The 12,523-nt window shown below is 34.5% G+C and overlaps 1 protein-coding gene across 1 annotated transcript; it reads left to right on the top strand.

The window, feature by feature from the left end:
* The first annotated feature begins 2,796 nt into the window (after nucleotides 1-2,796).
* LOC145631696 (sphingoid long-chain bases kinase 1-like) lies at nucleotides 2,797-12,241 on the top strand. Its single transcript, XM_081683845.1, has 9 exons — nucleotides 2,797-3,257; nucleotides 5,862-6,427; nucleotides 6,523-6,894; nucleotides 7,295-7,388; nucleotides 7,470-7,507; nucleotides 7,739-7,885; nucleotides 9,054-9,153; nucleotides 10,183-11,132; nucleotides 11,734-12,241. Exons 2-9 carry the CDS (start codon nucleotides 6,011-6,013, stop codon nucleotides 11,881-11,883), a joined length of 2,268 nt encoding a protein of 755 aa, XP_081539971.1. The 5' UTR covers nucleotides 2,797-3,257; nucleotides 5,862-6,010; the 3' UTR covers nucleotides 11,884-12,241.
* Nucleotides 12,242-12,523: the final 282 nt, after the last annotated feature.

Below are 12,523 nucleotides of genomic sequence, written 5' to 3'. Positions count from 1 at the left end.
TTATTAAAGTTACACTGAATTGAACTTAACTGAATATTTTATAAGAGAAGGAAATTAGGAGTTGAACTGAACTGAACTTATAAGAGTTGAACTGAATTTAAAATAATCGTATAAGAACAAACCCTTAATTGTTAATTAGTACAATGTACAATGAATGGAGCAGGTAATGGTAAAACAAATACGGAGTATAATATATTAATGTTCAAATCAAGAGCATATAAGAAAATCACTCAAAATAAAACCAATGTCAATAGTCATTAATTGGAGCCATAGTTACCATCAAAATTGCTTGTAGCACCATTGTTCTCCGAAAACTTTAGCTTATCCAACAACTATTGTCATTGTCCACAACAGTTGTGAAAACCCACTACAGGCCTCTTCAATAAGATGTCTAGATAAATTGCCACTATCAAATGTATTTCCGTTAGACCATTAGTATTAGTGAAATTATTTTAGCAGCTTCACCCTTCACCCTTGCCACCGTAGGTTGACTTGCTACTTCCTTATTTTCTACAAATCACTCGTTAAGAAACCTCAAAGGTTGGAAGCAATAGTGCATGAGTAAGTGTTACAAGGCCTTTCACTCACAAGTCACGTGTAGAATTGTGAATCCATGTCTCGAATAGTGTCATTGTATTATCCTGTTAATTCATCTGCCTCCGTTTTCCTATAATCTTGTCTAACAATAAAGTGATTTTTTTTTTACTTAACCAATACCTTATACTTCATATTAGGTTTGTGTTTAGTCACTTTAGTGGCTAGTTTTTATAACTAAAGGTAACCTTTGAACCACAATTGCACCCACAAGTATTTTCTTATGCAACACGTACAACTTTCTAATTCAACCAAATTATTCTCATCCCTCTTATCCTTTGAATTCACCTTGAGCAACAAGTAGTAGCTCTAAACATCATGGGACTCACACTCCCTACCCCATTTATTTATCTTTATGGCTTCATATGCATGAAATCTTGCGTAAATACATATAAAACTAATAAAAGTAATAATGTGACAAGCAAATTAAGACGGGTGAAGTGATAATATATTTAAAGTTTTAAACAAATAATGTAAACTCTAAAAGTTATATGCCTATTTTAACTTTCGAGCTCGATTTATAAGTTATAATATACTCATAAACAATTTTATATAAGTGAATTAAACCTCAAGAAAAAATTTTACGATACAATTTTTTTAATTTTATGTTTTATTATTTTTAGTTAGAGATTAGAGTGTAAATTGTGCATCAGAAAGTATTCCACGATTATAAAAAAATGACATAAATATAAAACAAAGGGAGTATTTTGAATAAACTATGAATCTCAAACTAAATGCAACTAGCTTTAATCTCAAAATAATACAACAAAGAATGTACATATTACTATATTAGTATTTTACTTATTTTAAATTTTAAAAAACTTATCATCAAACTTCAAACACACACGTACAATAATTGGAACCATAAGTTAGTTTATAGTTAGTCGTTCTCATAATCTTGATAATGCACTAAACAAAAGAATAATGCTAATACATGTGTGCAACAACATCAACGTGGAAAATTGCATAAGGATATATATGGGTGGATTGTGGATATATACTTTGGTTAAAGGTTCTTCCACCTTTTGCGCACCTTTTATTTTCTTTTCTCCTTTACTTCTTTTCTTTGCTGCTAAGCCAGAATTTGGTTAGCACAATAATGTTACAAATGTACAATTCAAACATAGGGGATTATTGTGTGATTGGGAGTACAATTAAAATAAAATAAATACCACTCAAACAAGGCTTAATAACTTTTATAAGTTTACCAACCAAACAACTTTATCCTTTTGCTTTCAATTATAAAATAATTTTTATTTATTTATGTATTACTACATATTTTTTTTTTAATGTCAATCAAACACGAACTAGGTTGAACTTGGTCTCTATGTGGCTATGTGCTATTTTGGTACAATATTGAACGAACTAGCTCAAAGACAATCAAATTTAATTTAAACACAAATCTTTCTTAAGTAGTGATACTTTTATGAAAATAAGTATTGCTCGTGTGAGTGAAAATTGGGTCATATCCAATCATGAAATATAGCAGTTTTTTTCCATCTATGTAAACATTGCTCTTTAATTCAAATTCAATTTCCAAAGATGAACAAAAGTGGTTTTTGAATGTAGACATAGTTTATATACTTGAGCTACGTAATTTAAGTTAATGCCCGAAATTTTTTATTAACCGAGTCATACTCTACATGTTAACACGATAATATCTTTAGAGACATTTTAGCTCAAAGTAGACAACATTCAATCATAAAACTAAATTAAAAAGAGCTTAAATAAAGTTAGCTCATCCTAATCCACTATTAACACTTTAATAACATACTAAAATGCAAAGTACTCCTACCATATTACTTGTGCACTAATTTTCACAAAGAACTTTTCCCTACCTTCCAAAAAACACAAAAGCCTATTCTACACATAATAATAATGGAAATGAAAAAAGCAAGATAATAAAGAAAAGGAAACAAACATTCAAATGTGTTAGCCAGCTTTTGGTGGGTGAGTCCCTTTTCCCTTTCATTTCCATTCACCTATTAACCTAATTAATTATCAATACAAGTACAAACTTATATTGATTTAACTATCAATGATAATTAATTCAATCCTTTTGTTTGATTTGACTTTTTACACCAATTATCATGCACGTAATACCATGCACAATAATAAAAATTGCGTATAACACTTAATAACTAAATTTAACAATATTTCAAATTGTTATGAAAAATTTAAAATGAGACAAATAAAAAGGAACAAACCGAAGAAGAATGACATCAATTGTGACAAAATCATCTAATTACAGTATTTAAAAAAATAAATAAAAACAATACAAAAATAAATATAAATAAATAAAGTTAAAAAAAGAAAGATAGAAAATACGGCACAACTCAATGACTAGTGACACCATTACACTTTCTCTCTCCAAATATCCCCAAAACCATTCTCTTTCTTCTCCTTCTATTCCACTCTTCAATTTTCTCTCTCCTCTTTTTTCTTCTCTCACTCTTCAACCCTAAATCAATTCACTCTTTTTTCTTTTTTACATTTTTAATCCTCCATTTTTCTACCACATTTATCATCGTCTGTTCAATTTAATTATTTTTTTTTGAATTTTTGTTCATCAGATTTCGATCAATTTTCTATATTTTTTTTTGGGAAATTACTGTTTGTGTTTTAGGTAGGCAGCTCAGAGGTGTGATCTAAGGGTATTTGAGGTAAGATCTTGATCAATTTTTTGTTTTTTACTTTAATTTTGTTCATTTTTTTTGAATTATATGTTTTTTTGCGTGCATTAATGCTGGTAATTGATGGAAATTTTGAATTTTGGGGTTTTATTTCTGTTTTTTTTTTTTTTTTTTTTTTTTTTTTTGGTTCTTGATTGATTTTGTATTTATTTTTGAATTTAGGGATTGTTATTTTAGTAAATTCCCTAAATTCAATTTTGGTGGATTGCAGGTGATTAGTTTGTTTGGAATTAAGCTGTGTTTTATAGCGAATTGCAGGTGGGGAAGAGGTTTAGGTTTTAACTTAGTATATACCGGATGTAGATGAGCAAGGTTCGGGTACCGAACGATAGAAGGTAGTTCTTAGATGTAGCGAGAGCTAAAGCAAATACCTGTTGCAAGTATAAATGTAGGGAGAGCTAGAGAGAGAGCTATAGACTTTGTTTTGAGGGTTAAGGATTGAGTATTGCAGTGAGCTTAATCTATATCTACCTAGCTTTATTTTGCAAAATTGGAATCGCGAACTTGTTATCTTGCTTAATTGATTTTGATCAATAGAGTTAATCAATGGGCATTTCTGCCTTTTCAACTCTTAGTTCAAACTGCCATGAAAAGAATAAGAAATGGCAAGCTGATTTGAATGTGTCTTTGACTACCCTGCCAGCCGTGCCAGAAACTAGAGTTTTATATTTTAAGAATGCCACATGATTAATTGCTATAAAACCATAGAATTGACGGAGTAGGGATGTCAGCTAAACTAGCTGCTAAATTCTTCCGGGGGAGGGCTTTTAGTGTTGGCTGTATTCTTGACCTTGGTTTAAATCCCACCACGATTATACTGTACTATGTGGCTCCTTAAGCCCTCAAGAGGAAAACCTTGAAAATGCTGAAGAAGCTAGTTGGTGAAAATATCCATTGGTTTAGCAGTTAAGGCAGTTTGCCAATAGTTGAATTTCTATCTAAGCTAGTAGCTGAATCACAAATCACAAGTATAATTTACGTGAATTCTGTCCATTCTCCAATTTTAAGTATTGTTTCTGTCCATCCAAGACTCCAGCTGATTCCTCATTGACATCCGCATTTGCTGAGCTGTCTGGTTTCAGTTCTTCATCATCCTCTTCAGTTTTCATTAGTCTCAAACGCTCAATGTTAGCCTCTTCTAGATATTAACTCGCAGGCTTCAAAAGCTAACTCTCTGAAAGGGGAGGGTGGTGTCGGTTAGTAAAGTTTCACTTATTTGTAGTTATTGCTGAGAGTTTCATCATTAAAAAAAATTTGGGCTGCTTGTAGCTGTTCATATTGTAGACACCAAATTGTGTCTGCCCAAATTAATCCCAATGTTTGAACTACTTTGAAATGTACATCATCTGCTAATATGGTCTAGGTTGCGTAATGGATTCAATGATTGTTTGAATTTCCCAATTATCTTAGTCCTAAGACTTTTTTCTAAGCCCAAAGCCTTTCTAATTTAGCCTAAATGCCTTTGTTTAGCCCAAAATCCATAAAACCATAGCCCAATTTCATTTTTTCATTACCTTAGCCCAAAAATTGAGCTCACTTATCGATGCCTACACTTATCAATTTATGTATAAAGCTAGGATAGTTGCTCCTGTTCAAGATTAAATTCTAATAAGATTTGTAGTTCTAGCGAGTCTTGTTGCAAGTGCTCTGTCTTTGGATTAGTTCATAGTTCATACACATCTTTTTGAAGTGTGAGGAATTGTAGACTTTAATTAAGATTACTGTGTTGATATCTTTCATGACACTAGTGTTTAAAATTGATGTACATTTTTTTGTGTAGCATGCTCTAGAACAACAGTGTTAGACTCTGGCCAATGGCCATATAAAGTTTTTTTAATTTTCTGTAGAAGTATGTGATTTGCCAGGCTGTGTCTCTGCCCTTATTTTGTCAGAATATTGAGATCTACTAGAGAGTGACATATTTAAGATGGAGTTTGGGACATCCAACCTTATAATATAAAAAACATTTATTATTTTATTTTATAAGATGATTACCAAGAATACACATTTGCATGTTTGTCATGAAATATTAAGATTTAAGTTAAGAAAATAATTAGACACCAGTCAGCCATTTGAATCTCATTTTTTTTTGTTGAATTGACTGTGAAGAAAGGAATTTGTATAGTAAACCCATATATGACAAGTTAAGACGCGATATCAAATAGGCTAAATGCTTATACTGAAACTCAGAGCAGAAATACATCAGCCTCAGTGTGGTAGGCTGGTAGCATTATAGTGCATAAGTTTCATTCGCCTGTTTTGATGATCTCTTGACCTCAATGATTGGAGATTTGATGTACATAAGGAACTGCAATAATGATGTCTTTTGTAATTTATCTCCTGGTGCCCCCCCACCTCTTCTCGTCCCTTTTTTTTTTTCTTTTTTTTTTCTCTCTCCCTGTTAATACAACTATAACTGGTTTTTAATTTTACATTCTAATTACTGCTTCTTGTACTGTTTCACATGCCTTTGCCTTTTCGTCGTGGTCATGTCCAAATCTTAGTTTTGTGACATTTGTATACACCTGGACTCAATTCTTGCTTAATTCTCTCATTTCATCCCTTTCTTTACAGTGTTTACCAGCGATTTTGAGCTGATGTACACGGGGTTTCTGCTGGATGCGAATGTATATGGCGAGTGTCTGATTTTGGTATCTGATTGCTCAAATTGAAGGTCACTGCAGCCTTCTATGTGAGGGGATATTTTCTTCCCATAAAAAAAAATGCAGAATACTGGAGTTATTCCAAAAAATCCGTTAAGAGTGACAACCCAGCAGTCTGGCCGTCGCTTGAGCTTCTGTTCAAATATAGCTACTGGACAACACTGCTCTCCAGTTGTGTTTCCTGAAAAACGTAGCAAAGGAAAGGCTTCACGTCGAAATGAGGTCCTTGCTACTAGCAATGATCCACAAACAGCAAAGAGGGATGAGCACAGAATTGACATTGGGGACGAACAATCTGACTTGTTAGGATATGATGTATTTACTGGAAAGTTAGTTTTGGATAAGAGGAAGACTAAGAAAAGTACTGATGCACAGACTTCAACAGAATCGATAAACCAGGATGCTACTGACGCCAAGCTTACTAGCAAGGCACTAGTTTGGGGATCAAATACATTGTACTTGGAAGATGTGATTTCGGTGAGCTAATTTACATTTGTTCTTCAGTAAATCTTGTAGTAGTTTGGAGCTATATAATCCCTATTGATATTTTTTTCCTTCCTTTTTGTTTGCAGTTATCATATAACTCTGGTCTAAGACATTTTACCGTGCACTCCTATCCGATAAAGAACCATGCACTTGTCCCATCTTGCTTTATGAAACCTCGAAGATGTCGGAAGGATTATCGTTTTTTGGCTTCAAACCCAGATGAGGCACTTCAATGGGTTAATGCCTTTGCAGATCAACAATGTTATATTAATTGTTTGCCGCATCCACTTGTATCCTCAAAGAAACAATCTTCAGAGTCTGGTGATATATTTTTTGAACCATTTGAACCATATATCAAATGTAAGAGTCCGCCCAGAATGCTTGTAATTTTGAACCCACGGTCTGGACGTGGCCGGTCAAGTAAAGTATTTCATCGAATGGTTGAACCGATATTTAAGGTATGCTAATATTCCATTGACACACTTATGAGCACCAGGGCATTGATTATCAAACGTTCTTGCGTCAAATTCTATGAAATGACAACAATTGAAAAATATATCAGAAGGGCTGTTAGGATTTAGGGGTACATTAATTGCAGATGGTATGGTAATTGAAATTCCTTTCTGTCTATGAATTCTATGGTGACTATCATTTGGTTTTGTGTTTAACTTATTTCATCTGGAATATATATGGATTGAGTTATGTGTCATTGGGTTTTAATCCCTTGCGATAAAAATATGCGGTGCTTTAAGTTTCTTCCAAATGAAATGGTTGATAACCATGGATTATTATATTTGATATCATTGTTTGGATGTGTATGCAGAGTACTTGATCTGCTCATGGCTGTCATTATTTCAGCTTGCAGGTTTTAAGCTGGAGGTTGTTAAAACAACTTGTGCTGGACATGCTAAGAAACTTGCCTCCACTGTTGACTTTAGCACTTGTCCTGATGGTATTTGTTAAGATTTGGACATTTTGTTTACATTTCACATCTTTTTTTCTTTTATTTCATTATCCTATTTTCTGTTGATAGGGATCGTTTGTGTTGGAGGTGATGGAATTGTTAACGAGGTATGCCTTAAATCTTCTTCTCTGTAGTGTCCTGACTATCACTTATCACATGGCCTATATGATGCTACTTTATAGTAGCTTATGTTTGAGGCTTCTGTTTTTGGGGTAAAGGGTCCATTTGGTATTTTACTGCACAATATTAGCTCAATAACACATATTTTGTATGCTATCAAGATATTTTGTTGATTCATATGGGTGCATGGGAATTTTGAATCCTTATTGACTGTGCAGGTTTTAAATGGTTTACTCAGTAGGAATGATCAAAAAGAGGCCATTTCGATCCCGATTGGAATTATACCAGCTGGTTCTGATAATTCTCTTGTTTGGACTGTTTTGGGGGTTAGAGATCCTGTTTCTGCTGCAATATCAATCGTGAAGGTGGGTTGTAACTTCATACTAAGATTCATTAGCTTCTTAAGAGTTTTGCTACTTCTTTTGCCTCCTGATGTGCAAAAAAATTTGTATGTGTGATCTTGATTGTTATTATTTTTTTCTTTTTTTCTTTTTAAAGTTATTTTTCCTTGGGGGTGGGGTGGTTGTGATTTCAGATTTTACAACCTTTTTATGTAGGTCTTAATTCCTGTAGGTTAAGGTCACTGTATAGATTCTGCCCTTCATTTCTTCTATGCTATATATTGAGACATGTTATGCTGTGTAACAAGTAAGAAGCTGGCATGAGTTCATTTTTGTGTTTCGGATTATTCTTTCCATCATTCTTTTCTTTTTACTAAATTCTGGAGTTGTGTTGCTTCCTATAGATTAGACACACTTTTTTGAGCGCATTTTTCAGAGGCTCTCTTTTCACCTGCACTTTATGTTGGTTTTTGAACCAAAGGTATAAGGTGGTTGTTTGGATGTCTCCTGAAAGGGCTGGGTTAACATTGCTTAGCTTTGGTAAACGAGTGAATCACTGAATTACTGTCACATTCTGGTGGTTAGCCTTCGTTATGCCATATCACCAGAGGTTATCATGAATTCGTGATAGCTTCTCGAGGCTAGACAAATGTAATGAACGTTGTACACTTGAAGTTTGAACTGTATAATTTAAACTTGCGTGTTTGTATTGAAAATTATGGTCTGAGAGATGTTGATTATTATTAGCAAATTGAAGATGTTTTATCTTCCCAATTCTAACATTGCAACTGCATTCTTAAAATACAACTAGAATAGCTGTGCAAGACGGTGCCATATATTATCTCCCCTGTTTTTATTTTATTTTATATTTTCTGGGTAAATAATTTTTTGGAAGTCCTGCTTTTATTCTTGTTTTTAGCTGTTAAAATGAGGGGAGTTAGCATGATGGCCATGAACAGAACTCCACTGTCATTATGAGTGTCAGCTTTCCCCCACCCCCTCTTCTTGTTGAGCAACTGACTTACTGTAATCAACATGGATGTCACTTTATACCTTCTACAGTCACTAATATAAGGCCCAAATCTTTCTTGTTCTTGTTCAAATAAGTTTGCTGAACTACTAATGTAGAGCTTTGTCATTTATTGTGTGATTTCTCATATTTATGTTTCTTCCCCATATTGCTTGTCTCCAGGGAGGCCTTACCGCGACAGATGTGTTTGCAGTTGAATGGATACAGACTGGATTAATTCACTTTGGGTCGACTGTCACATATTTCGGGTTTGTCAGTGATGGTAATTAATCACACTCGCAAGTTCTGTGTTGTCAATTTAATTGTTGAAACAGTGAAGCGCCTCTTTCTCCCCCTCTCTCTGAAATCCTTGTTTAGAAAAAGTGACTGTAATCTGTTTTATTGACACAATGTGCATTTGGGTACTGAGGTGTATACCTTCAGTCTTCAGAATCCCCCCCCCCCCCCCCCCTCCTCTCAAAAAAAAAAGAAAAAAAAAAAAAAGAAATAAGGGATCAGGTATTTATTTAAAAGAAAGAGGATGAGGTATTTAAAAAAGGATGAGGTATTTATTTAGGTATATATTCTGGAAAGCTATTGTGTGCACGTTTTTGTTCTTTCACAGTAAGCTGAAGAATTATTTTGGGATGTGGACTTTCTACATGTTGTACTGATTTTGAGGAAATGTATGCCATCATGTTGTCACAAGATAGTAATCATAGTATGCAAATTAATCCTTATTGCAACCCCAGAAGAAGAGCTAGGGTGTTTGTTACAGATCCTGGATATTTTAGTAACTACTACGTATATACTTCATAGATTGTATTGTTTGTAAATTGCTTTGCATGTTATCACTGATACCCTTATTTGTTTCTTCGCCATGTCAATTTCATGAACCTGCCTTTCCTTCAGAAGATCTTGCCTTTTGTGCTAATATTATTCTTCAAGTGTTGGCCCAATTATGTTGCTCATTTTTATATTTATGCCTAATACGGAGTAGTTGGAAAACTGCATAACCCCATCTGTTTTTGGCAAGTGCCAATATGTTTACATGCAAATTGTCCATGCTGCTTGAAATTGCTCTTACTCAAAAAATATTTTTTTGTTATACTTTATATGTAGGCTGATAACATTTTTTTAGATTGCTGGTATGATGGTATCTTTCAATGTGTATTGGATTGAATGTTCATATTAAACGGGAAGATGCAGCTTGAAGCATAAAGCGCAAACCCTCTCCTCTTTACAATTATCTGGTATCATATGTTGTGCTTTAATTGAGAGGTTTTCATATCTTAATTTTACCTTGTTTCAGTGCTGGAGCTCTCTGAGAAATACCAAAAGCGATTTGGTCCATTGCGTTACTTTGTGGCCGGTTTTCTAAAGTTTTTATGCTTACCGAAATACAATTTTGAAGTAGAATACCTTCCAGCATCAACAGGGGCACCTGAGGATGGAAAATTTCTAGCTGATCAAGAGGTAGTTGATATGTCTGATCTGTACACTGACATTATGAGAAAATCTAATACAGATCGTCTTCCCAGAGCTTCCAGTTTGTCAAGTATTGATTCAATAATGAGCCCTAGTAGGATGTCAGGTGTGGATATGGACACAACTGGCAGTAGCACACGTGCCAGCACTGAGCCATCTGATTATGTGCGTGGCTTAGATCCTAAAACAAAACGTCTCTCTTCCGGGAGGAGGAATGAAATGGCGGAACCTGAAGTAATCCACCCCCAAATTCCACTTTCAACCACTCCGAATTGGCCAAGGACTAGGTCCAAGTCACGGGCAGATAAAGGATGGACTGGAATGACCACCACACATGATGCAACTAGAAGCTCCTGGGGAAATACCGGACCAGATAAAGAGGATATTTCTTCCACAATGTCTGACCCAGGTCCAATCTGGGATTCTGAACCTAAGTGGGACTCCGAGCCTAACTGGAATGAAGAAAATCGCATTGAATTACCTGGACCTCCACCGGAAGAAGATGAAGAGGATCGAAGGATTGAAGTAACTCCTAGGTTTGAAGATAATTGGGTGGTTAAGAAGGGACAATTTCTTGGTGTTTTAGTATGCAACCATTCATGCAAAACTGTTCAAGGTTTAAGCACTCAGGTGGTGGCACCGAATGCTGAACCTGATGACAATGCCTTAGATCTATTACTGGTACACGGAAGTGGTAGGCTAAGGCTGTTGAGATTTTTCTTACGTCTACAATTTGGTCAACATTTGTCCCTGCCGTATGTTGAGTATGTGAAGGTATGTTGGAAGTCCTTTCCTTATCAAGATCTTTACTTTTTGAAGCTATTGGTAAATGATATGTCCATCCATCAAGTAATAATAATAATAATAAATAAATAAATAAATAATGTGTATTTTTTTTTGAGAAAGTACGTATGTGTATATAGAAGGATGATTTATTTATTTCTAAAAAAAAGCACAAAGGCTGTTTAACTAATGTTTTCTTAAAGTCATCGATGAAAGTTGTTTCTTACTCCTTTTGTAATGTTTTCCTTGCTTCCATGAAAGTTGGCTTCTACTCCAATCTGGCGGAGGACAGGATTTAGTGGAGGGGCATCTTAACATTATAAGTTCATAAATTATATGCCTGTTATGGCTTAGTAGTTGAGACTATTTGACATGAGGGTTAAAACTCTTCTATGATGAAATCGGTGTCATTCCTCAAGTTGTTGTATTATGGTCTTTAAATTAACATATATAACTTGTTAACAGAATTATAAGCTTATGACCTTACAGGTGTGAATGTGTGATTGTTTACTCTTAATAAAATATGTGCTCTAGTTAGCATTGATTGAACCTGCAGTTTGGCGGTGCTAAAACGTCTTCTGTTGGAATGCAGGTGAAATCTGTCAGGATCAAACCAGGAAAGCATTCTCATAATGGATGTGGGATTGACGGGGAGCTTTTTCCAGTCCATGAACAAGTCATAACTTCATTGCTCCCTGAACAATGTCGGCTTATTGGTCGACCTCCCAGCCGACAGATATAAAGCCATTGACAAGTGTAGATCAGTTTTCTTCATTTTGCAGTTGGGGTGCATGGGTTCTCCCTCAGCTTCTGTGTGGTAATAGAATGTGCAGAACATAGATAACATATAAACCCTTTTAATTTTTAATTTTATTATTATTTTTTCTTGCGATCCCACCTCCTGCTATTTTGTCTTTGCAATGTAAGAGCTGCTTGTAAATTTTGTCAGATAATGCCCTGCTGTTGCTTCCATTCTTTTTTTTTTGATCTCCCCCTTGTCAACACTTTGTTCATTGCTGCGTGCAGGCTGTAATATTTATCGGGAATTCTGTATTCACCTTGTTCCCCGAGATATATATGTACTATAACCATTTCTTCTATGTTTTTCCTGATCATTATACATCGTCTGATTTCAGTTTTCTTTGTATGTTTCAATGTTTCATCACATAGCATTATTGGTTCTGGGCATGAAAGTGACCTGATCGCGTTCGTTTCTCTGCTGTAATGATCATTTTAATTGTAACAGCTGTCTGGTATCAGCGTCTACAGAGTTTTGGTGGCTTACACTAGGAAAGTAACTTATACTTCGTATTATTAGGTTCTTAATAATTCCATTTGGTACATACATATTTTTGAGATACCAGTGCATTATCCTAAACTTG

This window comes from Chenopodium album, chromosome 5 (assembly GCF_948465745.1).
Source record: "Chenopodium album chromosome 5, dcCheAlbu1.1, whole genome shotgun sequence".
Taxonomy (NCBI): domain Eukaryota; kingdom Viridiplantae; phylum Streptophyta; class Magnoliopsida; order Caryophyllales; family Amaranthaceae; genus Chenopodium; species Chenopodium album.
Note: the sequence above shows the minus strand (reverse complement) of the source record. Positions and strands in the feature narration are given on the sequence as shown.